The sequence below is a fragment of the Apus apus genome, chromosome 5 (assembly GCF_020740795.1).
Source record: "Apus apus isolate bApuApu2 chromosome 5, bApuApu2.pri.cur, whole genome shotgun sequence".
In the NCBI taxonomy this organism is placed as follows: domain Eukaryota; kingdom Metazoa; phylum Chordata; class Aves; order Apodiformes; family Apodidae; genus Apus; species Apus apus.
Genome location: NC_067286.1, coordinates 31,556,351 through 31,572,254, shown reverse-complemented (window position 1 = coordinate 31,572,254; position 15,904 = coordinate 31,556,351). Strand labels below are relative to the sequence as shown.

The 15,904-nt window shown below is 36.6% G+C and overlaps 1 protein-coding gene across 4 annotated transcripts in view; it reads left to right on the top strand.

Moving 5' to 3' along the window:
- PALS1 (protein associated with LIN7 1, MAGUK p55 family member) overlaps positions 1-15,904 on the top strand; it is a 56,991-nt gene that overhangs the window by 25,297 nt on the left and 15,790 nt on the right. For all 4 annotated transcript variants that reach the window (XM_051620851.1, XM_051620853.1, XM_051620854.1 and 1 more), the window contains 2 exons: positions 1,189-1,701; positions 8,571-8,779. In XM_051620851.1, the coding sequence (XP_051476811.1) occupies positions 1,335-1,701; positions 8,571-8,779 (576 nt within the window). In that variant the 5' untranslated portion in view covers positions 1,189-1,334. The remainder of the gene's footprint in view (positions 1-1,188; positions 1,702-8,570; positions 8,780-15,904) is intronic.

The following is a 15,904-nucleotide window of genomic DNA, read 5'->3' as shown; positions in this document are numbered from 1 at the left end:
ACTATTGATCTTTAATTTTCAACTTAATTACAGCGTAAGCATCTTTCCCTTCCTCCTCCAAACACAAACATTTGGTTTAAGAAAGATGGGGGTTTTTCTATCTTGTTACTTTCCGTGTATAATAAATTAGTTATTTCCTTCAGTAAATTAAAAGATTAAAAAGAACTTGAAAAATTATAAATGTATTGGTAATACTGTTCACAACTGTTTATTAATTTTATGACCTTTTAGTTGGACATACGGATGATAACATACCATTGGCTTAGGGATACAGAAAGGCAATATGGTATAAAACACATAGTTATATGTATTATATTTAAGAGCTGAGTGGTTATATTTGTCTGGACACTTAAATTCTTTAGCTTGAATCATCTGGAATGAGAAACCAGATTAAGGTATAAGGAGTATAGTGGAATCTCCCTATTGACTGTGGAAACTTACTATTGTTCTTTGTCAAATCTACACCTCCATATGCCCACACAGGGATTTTGAATCTTGTATTTAATCCTTTCTGCTTTAATGCATACCTGCAGGAAGTATTAAGAGTAGCTGCTAACCAGAACTGTCCAACTCTTATCCCAGGACTTTATCCCTACTTGGAATTCAGTAAGTGCAGCTCCAGACTGCTTTAGATAGTATCTTCTGGAAGAATTCTGTGCCAGACCTGTCTTCTCTGAACCTGGCAAGCGATGCTGATATAAAAATGCCTCAATTTATGAACAGTAAATGCAAGTATCTTTACTTGTGTTTAACTTATTAAACTTATTGCAAACACGTTATTTATAACAAATTATTAATATTTTGTGTTTGCAGTACTGTAAACATGGTTTGTGTTGGAATTTTTAAGAAAGAAAAGGGTGAATTAAAACTAAGTGACAACTTGAAGAAAACTGCTGATATGCAGTTGTGTGTGTTAAGTGCAGAATCTCCATTGCTTTGACTGGAAAATTAAACTTCAGCATTAGTTTCAATAGTACTCCTTTTCTAAGTGCCTTTGGCACTTGAAGTTTACTCAAATGTGTGAAAGGTATTTGTGAGGTTTCTGTAGTTGTTAGTAGGGGAAGAAGCACTAAGTAAGTATGGAGGAAAAGTTCCCTTGTTCTGCTTCCTGGGGACTTGGAGAACTGTCTTATGTGTTTTCTTATTAATGCAGTTATTCACTAACTTCTTTTTAATATCTTTCATTAGGTTTTCTTCCTGAATGTTTCTTCAACTGTCCCTGATGAAAAGGAAATATTTGTGAAGTTATAATGGATTTTATGCAACATCATAATGAAAACTGGCCTCATAGCAGCATTTCTGTTTGAAGAGAATAAGCGTAATTACAAATAATCATGACAACGTCTCATATGAATGGACATATCACAGAAGATTCTGACAATGAAGCCAAAAATGTGGATCTTGCATCTCTTGAAGAACCTCAGAAGCACAGAGAAATGGCTGTTGATTGCCCTGGGGAATTGGGCTCCAGGATGATGCCCATGCGGCGGAGCGCTCAACTGGAGCGAATCCGTCAGCAGCAAGAGGACATAAGGCGCAGACGGGAAGAAGAGGGAAAGAAACAAGAACTGGACCTTACTGCTTCCATGAGGCTAAAGAAACTAGCACAAATTCCTCCTAAAACTGGAATAGATAATCCAATGTTTGATACAGAAGAAGGAATTGTTTTGGAGAGTCCTCATTATACTGTGAAGACACTAGGTAGGTAAAATACAATGAATGGACTAGGGGAAAATACTTAGTTGCTCTTAATATTCTCTTAGGCAATTGAAAGTCTAATTTAACTAATTCTTTCTGTACAGATTTTAAGTCTTCTGGTCCTTTGATTTTGTGGTAATACGGGTTTTTTTATTTATTTAGTCAAGCACCAGGCTACATGCCTCAGAACATGGCTTTTAGAAACAGATGCATTTGGGGAGCAGTTAAATACCCTGTAGATAACAAGTGAATTCAGTGGATGTCTCCATCCTGTTTAGGCTGAGGAAAGCCATGCAAGTAATACCCAATTTTATTACGTTTGATGAAGCACAGACCAGAATAAACAATGAATAAACACTTATTGTCAGTTAAAAATAGAGGAGTTTTTAGTATTTTAAAGAGAATCATGCTGGTGGTTTCTTCTTATTCTGATTGTATTAGGTGACAATTGATAATACAATTTACATTTGCTCTTAATGTATTGGCATTGACAGTGAAAATATGCTTACCCTGGCACTTAAACATTAATTAAAATATAATGTTAGTAATTTTTGAAGGAATAGGTTCTGAAATTGTTCATTTCGTAGCTGAAATTTCTTTAACTGTGCTGCTGTAGAAAAAATTTCTAGCCTTTCTTACTCAAATGTAAGTATCTATTAATCTAAAATGTGGTGTGTCACTGGTGAAGAAGAGGGACTGGGAATTTTTAGAAGTCCAGTCCAAATTTCCAAATCTATACCTGTTCTGAGATCCATACTGTTTTAAAAAGGTACCTTTTTTTTGTGGCTGCACTAAAGATTCTTGCTGTTCTTTCAAACTGGCTGGTAGTTGAGGACACAGGGTGAAAAATAGCTATCAAATTGCTAGGTTTTTTTTTATTATTGTTGTGCTTCATCTTTACTGTGCTTGAGCAACATTTCTGCTAAAGACATGTCTCTATTCCATAACCTCTGGTAATCCTTACTGTACAAATCCCTCTTTGGAAGAATTTAGGTTGAAAGGGTCATCAGGAAGTCATCCAGTCCATCCTCCTGCTGAAAGTAGGGTCAGTTACCAACAAGGCAGGTGTGGTTTGTTTTAGTGCAGGGCTTGTCAGCTTCTGTCCAAGAGATCTCTTTGTAAGAGGCAGATTCCGTACTTAACTTCATGAAGTGTTAGATGCTTGATTTTTTTTTTAAATTCTCTTCTTAAAGGAAACACAAAGCAGAAGATGCAAAGACTGACATCAAAACAGTAGAAGTGATTTCTCTTGGCACTTGCTTAGCCGCAGTGGCTAAAGGCACTGAAGACAGAGGAATTGGGAATAGGAACTGTAAAAGGGAGGAAAGAGTGACTTTGAATTACAAAGCTGAGGCTAGGTTTCATTTCAGAGATGCTGAGAACTTGGAGGGAGAGCTAGGTGGAAACCAATGGGCAAAGAAGCTAGGCATGGAAGATGGTAGGAATGAGAAGTAATGAGTATGGGTCTGACAAAACTGGAGAACCAGTAAAGAACTGGGATAGACTGAAGTTTTCCAACAGAAGAGACACTGATGGAGAAATTACTGTGATGACAAAAGGTTGTTTTGAACATACCTCAGCATGGGGTTAAAATGGGCACAGGCTGTGTGGGACAGAGTGATTGTCAGAGAAAGATAACATTTGAGAAAAGCTGGAAGGAGGAAACCAAATTTGGCTCAGAAATAAGAGAAGGGGGGAAATTGTTGTGAATGGAAGCTAGGATTGTGTGAGTATTTGATGTGAGAAGAAAAGCACCATATACTGAAGAAAAGAATGCAGAGGTGAGCATGTCGAAGAGGTAAATTAGAAAATTGCAATATACGGTCCAAGAAGCATTTTGAAGGAAAATGACTGGATAATTTTGTCAATGAGGACAAACTCTTCACTTTTGTAATCTATGTTTGGGTCTTGTCAGTGTTCTGCTGTCAGCAAATTTCTGTAAAAACACAGTTATAAATTGCATGATTTAGCTAAAACTAATACCCTCAGCCTTCCAATACCATGAAAATCAGAAAGCTAATTATGTCTGTGTCTACTCTGAATTGTAGTAAATACGATTTCAGTGCATAGAGCAGAAGTACTGACTAGCTTGCTGAGTGAATTTGGTCAGTTCTTTAAGCTAGACAGGCAAGGAGCTTTGGAAGATCTAATTAGACTAAATCATGATATAACCATATATGCACCAGGGAGCTGGATTAAGGCTTTACAGTCATCTGTTTCCATCAGGGAAATCATTACATAATATTGACAGGCATACAAGCATACTGCTATTACTTCTTTGCCAGACAGAATTATAGTAAGAATTTGGATCAGGTAGACTTAAGATTTAAGAAAGGATTTTTAAGAGTTTAGCACTCCAGTTACGATGTTGAGTTGTTGCAAACTTATAAAAATGGTCTAAATGAAATGCTGTGATCTCTTAACTTGCATAATCCATAAAGAATCTCTGAACAGTCATTAGAACTGTCAAAAAATGTCATAATTTTAAATTTAAGGCAGTGCTTCTGTAGGAACGTGGCCTCTTTCAAAATTTTCCTCCACTATTAAGCACGTTGGTCTTCCAGTTTCTGGATTAATCATTGTATCATCTGACACTAATGCTGAATCTCAAAACATTTTTTTTTTATAATTCTAAAAGCTGTCTGTTACTGATTTAGTATTAAGTCTAGGGATATGACCTTATGAATGTATTAGGTATACACATGCACACTTACAAAATAATACAGTTTCATAGAGAGGATTTGAGCTGATTGTCCTTAATTTTTTTTTGAATAGTGGACTTGGAGGAGCCAGGTTTTTATAAATTTACACATACAACTTTTTGATCTCCAAGGTACTTGATAGCCCATTACTTTGTCCAAAAAATAACTGTTAGTAGGTAAAATTGTTCACATTTTTTCTGTTTCATTATGCTGAATGTCTGATCTACACTGCTGCTCACTGTTTCCATCTTTCCACTTTTACTGTCTAGGTGAAAGTGCTTAGTCACTTTCACAAATCTCTAAGCTTTGTTATGTGAACCCCAAAAAACCTGGGTAGGTGCTAGTGAATTACAGACATGTTAAAATACCCTTATTCAGTCTTTTTAAAATACTGATTTAAATTTTGCTTTTTAATGTTGTGTGTGTGTGTTAATTCATAAAGCCTCTTCTAAATATATGTTTTAAATTGGGATATTGATCTAATTGTCTGGTTTTTTAGTTTTGAAAATGTTTCATAAGAGCCAGTGTCTAATTTTGCAGATCTATGCCAAGTCTTCAATCTTTTCAACTAAAGAAACAGAAAAAGTAGACTAGATTAAACAAATTGGGTTTTATTTATAAAAATAAAACAGGACACTTAAAACAATTTTGAAGGTTTGTTATCAAAACAGTGTGTTATTTAGACAGCTGTCTTAATGGAAATAACTTTCTATTAACCTAGATCATGTACATATAAGATTTAACTGGCTTTTTTCACAGCAGTATACTTCCTTAAAATGCAGAAAAAATTTGTTTGCTACAGTTTATTCAGCTTGGGCAAAATTTACTTTTATTTATGTTTATAATATATTTCTCTTTCAGAAATATTTTTTGATTAAATATATTTTTCCTAGCCCTGTGATTCAAGTACTTTTTGGAGCATTAGAGTACTAGTACCAGTACATAGAGTACTCTAGAGTTCTGTAAAATAACTTGGGAATTAAAATTTTATCTTAAGCCTGCTGTTCATAACCTTTTGTTTAAAGTGATAAACAGCAACTATTTTCTTTTCTTCTTTTCCTAATCTTAACATTGAGCTATGACCAGGGGTCCTCCCCTGCACTTGCATACTTTTGCTCTGGCAGTCTTTTGATTAATGGGTGTATGGCACAGTGCTCAGTCACATTCCAAGCATTTCATAGCCTTGTGGAAAAAAGGCTGCAACACTTCTTGTAAAAGAAGACTTGAAAATCAGGTAGTCCTTGCTAATTGACCTGCAATTAAAAAAATGGACTTGTTCTGCAAAAGAACCCTGACACTTTTCTGTGAGTAAATGCAGATGTTAAGTCTTTTACTGAACATTTTTCCTCAAGACAGGCCTTTCAGTAGGAAATGTCTGGAGATCATAGAACCATAGAATGGTTTGGGTTGGAAGAAAATCTGTTATCTTAAAGATAATCTATTTCCAACACCCTTGCCATGGAGTCTTTTGTTAACTTGCTTTTTTGTTTTTTAAAGACCAAAATCAAACAAAAACCTGCACTGAAATCTAGTCTGTTATTTAGAATTCAGAAACAGGAACCTAGAGAGAGTTAGGCATGCATAAGTAAAGAGAGAATTATATGTGGGTTTATGTGTATGGTTTTCTTATTAAACAAATTACTAGGAAATGCCATGCTAGCTTTTGGGGAATATTTAACTCCTTTCAAACATTTCTCATTTAGAATTGTGATGAAGGGAGTATTTGTTTACTGTTCTATGGTTGGAGAAAATCTTTCGGTATAGGACTTCTACATCCAGCACAGATGAAGATTCGGTATAGAAGGGAATTAGGCAGGAGGCACAGTACAGTGGAAGTTTGTAAGAAAGGGATCTAGCAAAGTGCTGAAGAGAGAATATGTAGAGGCATCTAGGAACAGGATGTCTTTATTGTAGATACATAATAAGATGTATATATTTTATATTTTTGTCTTATACAGAATATATATTATACTGTGTGTACACGTGTGTATGTATTTGAATTCTCAGATACATAAGGAGGGATAGACAGTTCAAAAATAATGGAATAAAATAATTTGTGTTAGAAGAAGTGATGTTCTTCTCAAATGCCTCACTGTTTTTTTAATCTGGTAACAGTAACAACAATTTGGGGTTGGTGTGATTTTTTAACTGAGCAGATATCAGTAGGAGCTTTATAATAATATCTGACTGGTTTGTGTTGCCTTTTGTTTGTTTGTTCTACTGCTTGAAAATAGTGCACTTCTTCACACTTGGGAGAAACAGCTGCTGAGATACTTTGGTAGTCTGCATATTCTACATTATTAGAATTTTGCCAGGTGACAACATCCTATTTAGCAAATGTTCTTCTCTGTAGAGCATTCTTTAGCCTTCTCTCCAGATGGCGTTTACCCTGTGTGATAGGCAATATATTGTGTATGCAGTTCCCTAGTGAGACATTGGCTGCCTTAATGAGTGTTGTGAGCTGTACTGTATTTCACCTGTGAAATATCCTGCACAGCCAGTCTCCAAGCTTTCCTTGCAGCTTTTGTACTGCTGCCTTTTGTTTCCTTGGTGGTACAGGAAGAAGCCCTTGACCTTTGGTGGGTAGGATGTTTTCAGCATGTGTGGAATGGTTTTGGAGGTTTTTTACTTTTTTTTTCCTTGTCCTGCAAACAGAAAAGTACAAGAGTAGTAGCTCTAGATTTTTTCCTTTTATGTAGAAGACTGACTCGAAAACTCAGAATTGAAAACATAAATGTAGGTATGCATTATCAAAAATTAAAACCATTCAACTTGTTTGGAATACATATTTGATTAGGCTTTATGGTTTTCATGCATCTCATTTATCAACTATTTTAATCTTGTGCTCAACAAGTTTGCATCTAGCATTGTGTAGTGTACTGGTGAATTTAAGGTAAAAAATAGGTAAAGGAAACTTTTTGACAGAATGTATCCGGATATGTTAGCAATCAGTATCTACCATGATTTTTCATGTAAAAAATGCAACTTAGCTGATGTCTTGATACCGTTTCGATTTTAATGTTATTTAATTAGCTCACAATGAATAGATGACAGTTGTTAATTCCCGAAGCTGATATTTTGCTACCAGTAAGGGTGACTGACCTCCGTATCAGCTGACAGTTTTCAATTTTGGGAATATCTTTGTTTTTTAAAATTCTAACTAAATTTAATTTATTAAATTAAAAGATAGCTGACCAACCTCTTGAGGCTTTTCTTCAGGAAATGTGTGAGAATGCATAGATTATTTAAGGCTTTTTTTTTGTTTTGTCTGCTTCAGAATTTCGTATCTGGGTTTATACATGTTATAGGTATTATATTCCCTGTTTTATGTAGATTCTCAAATACTTAATATTGATAAGTGACATACTTTCCAGAAGTATTTGATTGGTTTAAAGAGCTGTGAATTTGTTGGCAGTCTTTACAAAGCACCCGTAAAGCTTCAGATTAGCTCTTGAACCTCAAGAATGTGGTACATATGTAGTACTCTTCAAACATGTAGAAACTGGTTATTAAAATATACAAAAATATTTTATTATTCAAGCAGCAAAATATGTGTATTTTGTTTTGGTGCAGATCACTTTCACAACTCTGACCATAGATGTTATTTTTTTTCACCCTTTTATTTCAATGTGTTGAGACTGTGCATAATTTTACGTTTAGAAATAGTATGAAGTTTGCTTATCAAACACTCGTTCTACCAGTAAGCGTTATATATATATACACCATATGTGGCAGATATCCATAGAAAGGTGTATCAAAATAAGTGAACATTCAGTGCGTCAAGATTAGTTCAGCAAAGGAGTTATTTTCATATTGCAAACTAGTCCCTCTTTCACATTTGACTATACATGAGCTGCAATTACTGAGTCTTTTACATATTGGTGATTTCTTTCAGAGAAGAACTGTTCCTTCAAGACAATTTTAAATTTAAAGAATGTATAAACTTTATTTCTCCTTTTACCAAATCAGATTTTTGTTTGTTTGTTTTTAAATTCAGGTATGTTGTGCTATTAAAAGTCAGAGTAAATAATGGATAACTAATAAAATTGCATGTATCATTGCTGATTAAAACTGAACAGCAAAAAAAGTTGGTAAAAATCTTAATATAAGCATTACTTAGTTATGAATCTTGTTAACTTGTACCTTATTTGTATTTTATTTCTTACCTAGAAGTGGAAGAACTGTTAACTTCTCTTAAGCATATCCAGCACGTTTTGGTAGACCCTCAGAGCCAAGAGGATCTCTCTCTCATTTTACAGCTTGTTCAAAATAGTGATTTTCAGAATGCATTTAAGATACACAATGCTGTTACAGTGCACATGAACAAAGCCAGCCCTCCATATCCTCTCATCTCCAATGCACAAGAGCTAGCACAAGAGGTATGTACAGTATGCATCTCTAATATATATGAAACATATAATCATAGCTGTTGTTGAAATATGTACTTGTCAAGCTTGTCTGAGTTACTGAATGTTGAATATGAAAGGGATTATAGTAGTCACTGATTGCTGTATCCGGTTTTTCCAGATTAGCAAACAGTAACCAGAAAAATATTCTGGGCATAAGAACTCCCTTTTTTAGCATGGATAGATACGTATCAGAAAAACGTACTAAGTTTACACATAAGAAAAAGGAGCGGTTGTGAAAATCTAACTCTCTTACCTTCAATACTCTTTATTCAAATTGTTTAGGAATTGAACTACAATTCCATATTACTGTGGCTTTCCTCTCAGTTGAGCCATGGTTCTTAGACTGAGAGGAGAATCTGAAAATGCAGCCATACTGGAAACAAGTATTCTGCTTTAAAGTGAGCGACAGATGCCTTAATACTTCAATTTCAGTGTTTTAATTACTGCTGTGATGGTCAGATAACACTTGACTTTTGTCTGACAGATGACAGCTCGTCATACATAGCACATTTGGTATGTGTTTTAGAAGTTATTAAAGTATACTTTTAGAAATTTACTGGAGCAAGGTTTTTAACTTCAGTCTTTTCAGTCAGATCATAACTGTTTGGACTAATTCTGCAGTTTCAGCCATGTTAGCTACTTCCTTTGAGGCTTACTCACCTGAATATGGATGGGCAATACCTGTATACAATAAGTGTATTATAAGCATTAATAGTAATTTAGAGAAAACATGAGATACAACGTTTCTGTGAACAGAGTTTTCTCAGGCAGCTGGATGCAGCTAAGACCTTCTGAGGGGTTTGTTGCATGTATGTATTGCAGTGTAGCATGGCTACACTTTATACCGATAGAAATTTGTTAACTTTAAACAGTAGCTTAAATACCAGTATCAGTGCAAGTGTAGCACTGTAGTGTTCAGCTAAGCCACATCCAGACACTGGGTGAATGCTCCAGATTTAGCTGCCAGTGAGTCAAGTTTAGCTGTTCAAATCTGGCTCAGGTAGATCACTTGGAGTGCTTGAGTTAGTATACAGCCATTCTCCAGTTGCTCAAAGGAATGTAACTCAAATTTCAGTATGGAAGCAAGATGATTTATTTTTTTTAATGTATTTTTCTTTATGAAGCAATTTTTTAACACTTTGTCCTTTTTCTGGATTTTAACATTCTTAGTCAAGGAAAACAGCATTGTAGAAAGCTTGAAGTTCTTTTGCAGAAGAAATTACTGGTTCTTGAGGAACATAATTTGAATGTTATCTAAAGGTGCAGTGTGCTGATTAAACTGCATCTCAGTATTTTCCTGTTTAGGTTTGTCAGTAAGACTGTGCCAAAACCAGGTGGGAGCATTTTACATACATACCGGCTTACTCATCAGCCAGTAGGCTGCTATAGATTGCCACTAGACTTCTTCAGTGTCTGCAAGCCTGAAGGAACCTTTTCAGTTAACTTCTGTTTGTAAACTACTTCCCCAAGCCCCCTCTTTACACAGGCCCAGTTTGGAATTTCATTCAGATACAAGCCAGAGTTTTTGAATTTTCATTTGTGATATAGATTCTTACAGATTTATCTCTTAAGAAAGCTGTTTTTTTTTCCCTTAATTGATATTATATCCTTTTATTTGCTGTGTAATAGAGGTTTCCAAGAAGAAAATATGCCTAGGAAAACTCTAGGTCTGTTTTCAAATTTTCATATGCCTCTCCATCTTCCCTCTCTTTTTTCAGGTGATTTGGTAAATCCTAAAATCAGAAGGTGGTGCAAAGCCAGTCTTTTGTCTCTTAGCAGTCCATGAAGAAGGTTAAGCATAAAGAAAGATACTTATATAATGTAAAAATTTTAAGTCAATGGAATTTTTTCATCACCTAGGAGCTTACTACATAAAAGGCAAACATATCACTTCACTAATTTACATTCTTCAGCTCCCATCCTTTTCTTGTCCAGCCTTGAAATTCCTCAAAAGTCAATATATTGCATGTATTTGTTCCTATTTTCAGATATAATCTAGTTTCTCAATGATTCAGCTTCTTGTGTATTTAAGTGACTTGTATTTTGCAATATGTTAAATAGCATCCTGAAATGATAAGCTGGAAATTCAGGACAAGTATTTCTGTGACTGGAATAAGTGAGTCAAGAGGAGATATTCTGTACATCTCAGTCTTGCCTGAATAGATGGTCTTATGCTTGTTTTTTCAGATCCTTTATTCCTTTTAGATATGCTTCTGTATTCATTACAGTAGCAGCACAGGAGGAAATTATTTCTGCTTTAGGAAAAGTTGTTTTTGTTTTTGGTGGGTTTTTTTTCCCATAAAGCGTCTATCTTGCATGTCCAGATTTTTTCTTGTACCGTGATGTTTGGTTGTGTCTTTTGCTCTTTTCCTTCCCTAAACATAGGCATTGGAAGCTCCCCCAGAAAGCAGTTAGCTTAACTAATTCAGGGTGGTTTTGAAAAGACATTTGCAGAAGCCTGGTTTTAAGATACTGATAACATCTTGAGGATAAAAGCCACAAGACATTACAAGAAAAAGTAGCACATACATGTATAATATTAATTTTAAATGGCAGGTAATGTTAATATGCATATGTTAGTGCACAGGTCATCAGTGACAGTGTATAACTGAAACTGCTTTGGACTGCTTGTCCTAATTTGAAGCTACATGTATGTTTTGTTTGAGGTTTCATGGTGTGGAAGAGAACCTGTTTTAGAGCTCATGCTTCTAGAACTCTTAACAGGAAAAGAGTTTCATATTGCAATGTGAAACATCCTCCCTTTAAAAAAAAAAAAAAAAAAATTAATATTAAATTCATTTGAACTACACTTTTGAAAGTATATTGGGGGAAGTATCATTTTCTATACTGAACTTAATTTTAAAAATCTGTTTTCATTTACTTTTTAATTTATTATTTGCTTTTATGAAACAATGTGTAGGAATAGTGTGTTGTGAAAACTTTTTGGATTTTTAATTTTTTAACCATTAGCAGCACCTAAGAGTGAAGTGGTACATTTTTATTTTCAAGTCCTCTTTAGGAAATTTTTAAAATTAGTAGTATACTTGTACAGGTGAGTTTTCCCACTGATTCTGTTAACCAGGCACCAACAACTCAAGATTTTGTTTAATTCTTTTTTTTTTTAAAGGAAGTTTAATTGAATTTAAAAGGTGGAATGAAGCACTTGAGCTTAAGGAATTTATTTTAGAAAGCTAATCTTCATGCAATGTGATGTACTCCAAGTCTTAAATAAAAATAGCCAGTAAACATCAAGTGTGATTAAACTGATTTTAAATCTATTTAAACTGGACCAAGATGGAGGCAGGGATTATAGGAATATAGTCAATCTTGACCTTGTAAGAATATTTGATGCAGCATTCAAGAGAGTTTGTAATTTTTGGCCTCTAACAGCACATACCAAAAACCTTAAAGATGTTCTTGCTGTTAAATAGACTTAATAAGCTCAATTTATATAGGCTGTGTACTAAAGGTTTTGGACTTACTTGTGTTCACTTCAGCAAGTGCTGGCAATTAAACTAGATCAGTACTAGTACTATCAGTACTACTCATCAGAGAAGATGCACTGGAAGCTTGTAACTTGTAGTATAAGTGCAGTATAATGTCTGTGTGTGTTCCATCTGACAGCCTTGTGTATCTGAGAGTAAGCAACAACAGGATTCTGCAGGTGCAGTTAAGTACTGAATGTTTAATATCACTCTAGCATGTGTCTCCACAGTATGTACCTCCAAATTGAGGTGTAAATAATGAAACTAAACTGGGCAGACTGCTTGACCTAAAGTTAACACAATAAACAATAAAAACAAGGCTGAAGAGTTAAGAAAATACAAGTATTGACACGTATTTAATATGGCCTGCCTATGCTATCTATAGTGTGCTACTTCTGGGATGACAGCCTACTGTCAAATGTTTTAATCTGGTAAAACTGTGGGATTCATTACCACAAGCAACAAAGGAATCTAGCATGTGGCAATACTGGTGTAGTAAGTGGTGCTTATACCAGCCTGAAGCTTTCCTGGTGCTTCATTAAATAGGCAAATAATAAACATATCTTTATCTTAAAAGGGGGAGGGAGGAGCTATTTAAATTTTTAATAATTAAATTATACAAAGCAGAAGTTCAGCTTGAATAAAGGATATTCACCACACACAAAATGACTGGTTGGGCCTGGCCACATTCTTTTCCACTGTCAAATCCCCTACCTCTGACTTTACATTCAAAAGGTTGTCTTGCTCGTAGGACTTCTGAGTTGCTTTCTGAATAGGTTTTCCTGTAATATGGTCATAAAGATTGGATAAATAAGGCTTTAAAGCTTCTTGTAGTTTCTTCGGAATTGAAATACTCTTGAAAGCTAGAGATGTTCAGTAACCCGCTATGAGAGAGGACTTTTTTGTACAGAAGAACCTCTTCTTTCAACACAGAGGAAAATTTGTTAGTGAGATACATCCTTTACAGTGCTCTGTCTGCTATATGTCATCCCAAAATTCAGGCTAAGTCAAGGATAATCGCTTTCTGGCCAATTCAGAGGCCAATTGAGAGGCAAAAGGAAGACTACAGGAAATGCAGGCCTGCTGCTGAGTGAAGTGGGTGCCCTAGTGACAGAGGGTATAGAGAAGGCAGAGTAACTGAATGCCTTCTTTGCCTTGGTCGTTACTGCAAAGTCCTAGACCTTTGGGACCACAGAGGAAGACAGGAGAAAGGACTTTGCCTTGGTTGAAGAGGATTGGTTTAGAGATCAACTAAGTAAACTGGGCATCCACAAATCCACGGGCCCTGATGGGATGCTGGCAGAAGCCATTGCTAGGCTGCTCTCCATCATTGTAAAGTCCTGGAGAACAGGAGAGGTGCCTAAGGACTGGAGGAAAGCCAGTGTTACTCCAGTCTTCAAAATAGGAAGAAAGAGGGCCCAGGTAACTACAGGCTGGTCATCCTCATCTCCGTCCCTGAATAGGTGATGGAACAGCTTGGTCCTGGTGCCATCTCACAGCATGTTGAGGAAAAGTGTCATCAGGAGTAGTCAGCATGGATTCACCAAGGGGAAGTCATGCTTGACCAATCTGATAGCCTTCTACAATGGCATAACTAGATGGATAGATGAGGGGAGAGCAGTGGAAGTGGCCTACCTTGATTTCAGCAAGGCTTTCAACACCATCTCCCATGCCATCCTCACAGCCAAACTCATGAAGTGTAGGTTGGATGATAGGACAGTGAGGTGGATTGGGACTGATTAAAGGACAGAGCTCAGAGAGTTGTGGCAAGCAGGGCAGAGTCTAGTTGGAAAGCTGTGTCTAGTGGAGTATCCCAGAGGTTGCTACTGGGTCCAGCCCAATTCAATATATTCATTAGTGACCTGGACAAAGGGATAGAGTGTACCATTAACAAGTTTGCTGATGATACCAAACCGAGAGGGGTGGCTGACACACCAGAAGGCTGTGCTGCCATTCAGCAAGACATGGACAGGTTGGAGAGGAAGAAACTTAATGAAATTCAACAAGGTCCAGTGTAGAGTGCTGCATCTGGAAAGGAACAACCCCACATATTGGTACAAGTTGGGGACTGACCTGCTAGAGAGCAGCTCTGGTGAAAAGGACCTCAGGGTCCTGGTGGACAACAGGCTGATCATGAGCCAACAATGTGCTCTTGCAGCCAAGAAGGCCAGTGGCATCCTGGGGTGCATTAAGAACTGCTGGAAAGAGTCCGGTGCAAGGCCACAAAGATAATTAGAGGAATGGATCATCTGCCCTTTGAGGAAAGGCTGAGAGAGCTGGGTCTGTTTAGCCTGGAGGAGACTGAAAGGGGATCTCATAACTGCTTATAAATATCTAAAGAGTGTCAGGAGGATGGAACCAGTCTCTTTTCCACAGTGTGCAATGACAGGACGAGGGGCAGTGGGCACAAGCTGGAGCATAGGAGGTTCTAGTTAAGCATAAGGAGAAACTTCCTGTGAGGGTAACAGAGCAGTGGAACAGGCTGCCCGTAAAGCTTGTGGAGTCTCCTTTTCTGGAGATAACACCTGCCTGGATGTGTTCCTGTGTGATATACTCTAGCTGATCCTGCTCTAGCAGGGGGCTGGACTAGGTGATCTTCAGACATCCTTTCCAACCCTGCTGACTCTGTGACTGAGGTTGGGCCTATATAAAGCTGAATTCTTTCTGTTCTCTAGGGTTTTAAAGATATCGCTTAAACTTCTTTAAATCTGACTTCTTGTTTGACTTTTCTCAGCTGTTCTAGGCTTGTTCTCATGAGACATGTTCTAAGGATGCCAGAAGAAAGGCTCCTGGAGGTTGTGCCAGGTTTATTGCTAAGCACAGGAATTTTTTCCATGTGACAGTGTTTTGTTGGCAATGTAGGGATTGTGCTCCGTGGGAACAGTTCATTTTGTGGCTTTTGCTAGAATTTTACATTACCTTTACTGTTTTCCATACTGTCACCTGATAGCATCCAAGAGAGTTGTTAGCATTTCTGTATGATTGCTCCTAGGATAGAGCATCCTCAGACCTTTAGATATTGTTACAACACGTAAAAAGCTTAATTATTTTCACTTTGGAACGTGTGGTTTCTTCATATTCTGTTATGACATGTTACCTCATCCTTAAAAGGTCTTGGAATAAAACATCTTTCCTATCCCACTGAAAGCTGCTGCTCTGATAAGTATATTCTGCTCTTAATGTCTCTGGATTAATTTGTGCTTTTAGGACTTGGGTGCCTTTGGTCAGATTAGGCCAGAGGATAATGACTAAGCAAAATATCTTCTTCAGCCTCACCTTTGGCCCTGCTCCTGGCTTTCTCTGTAAAAGGATTTCCTAGAATTTGCAAGAGGTGGTGACAAGGCATGTTTGATAATTGTATGAGAAGGCAAACCTTTTTAGGCAACTGAAGCTGTTTGAGCAAAACTTGTCCTTATGTTAATGTGGAATATTTTGGAACCAGGTGAAGAAATCTGATTTCCAGGGACCTTTTGAAATTTTGATTCGTGCACTTTGAGGCAGGGGCTCCAGGATGTGCTGCAAAACCTGTTGTGGAATTTTTGGTCCTGCTGTTGGCAAAAATAATAAATAAATCATCTGCTTTTAAGGAAAAGGGAGGCTAGTCACATTA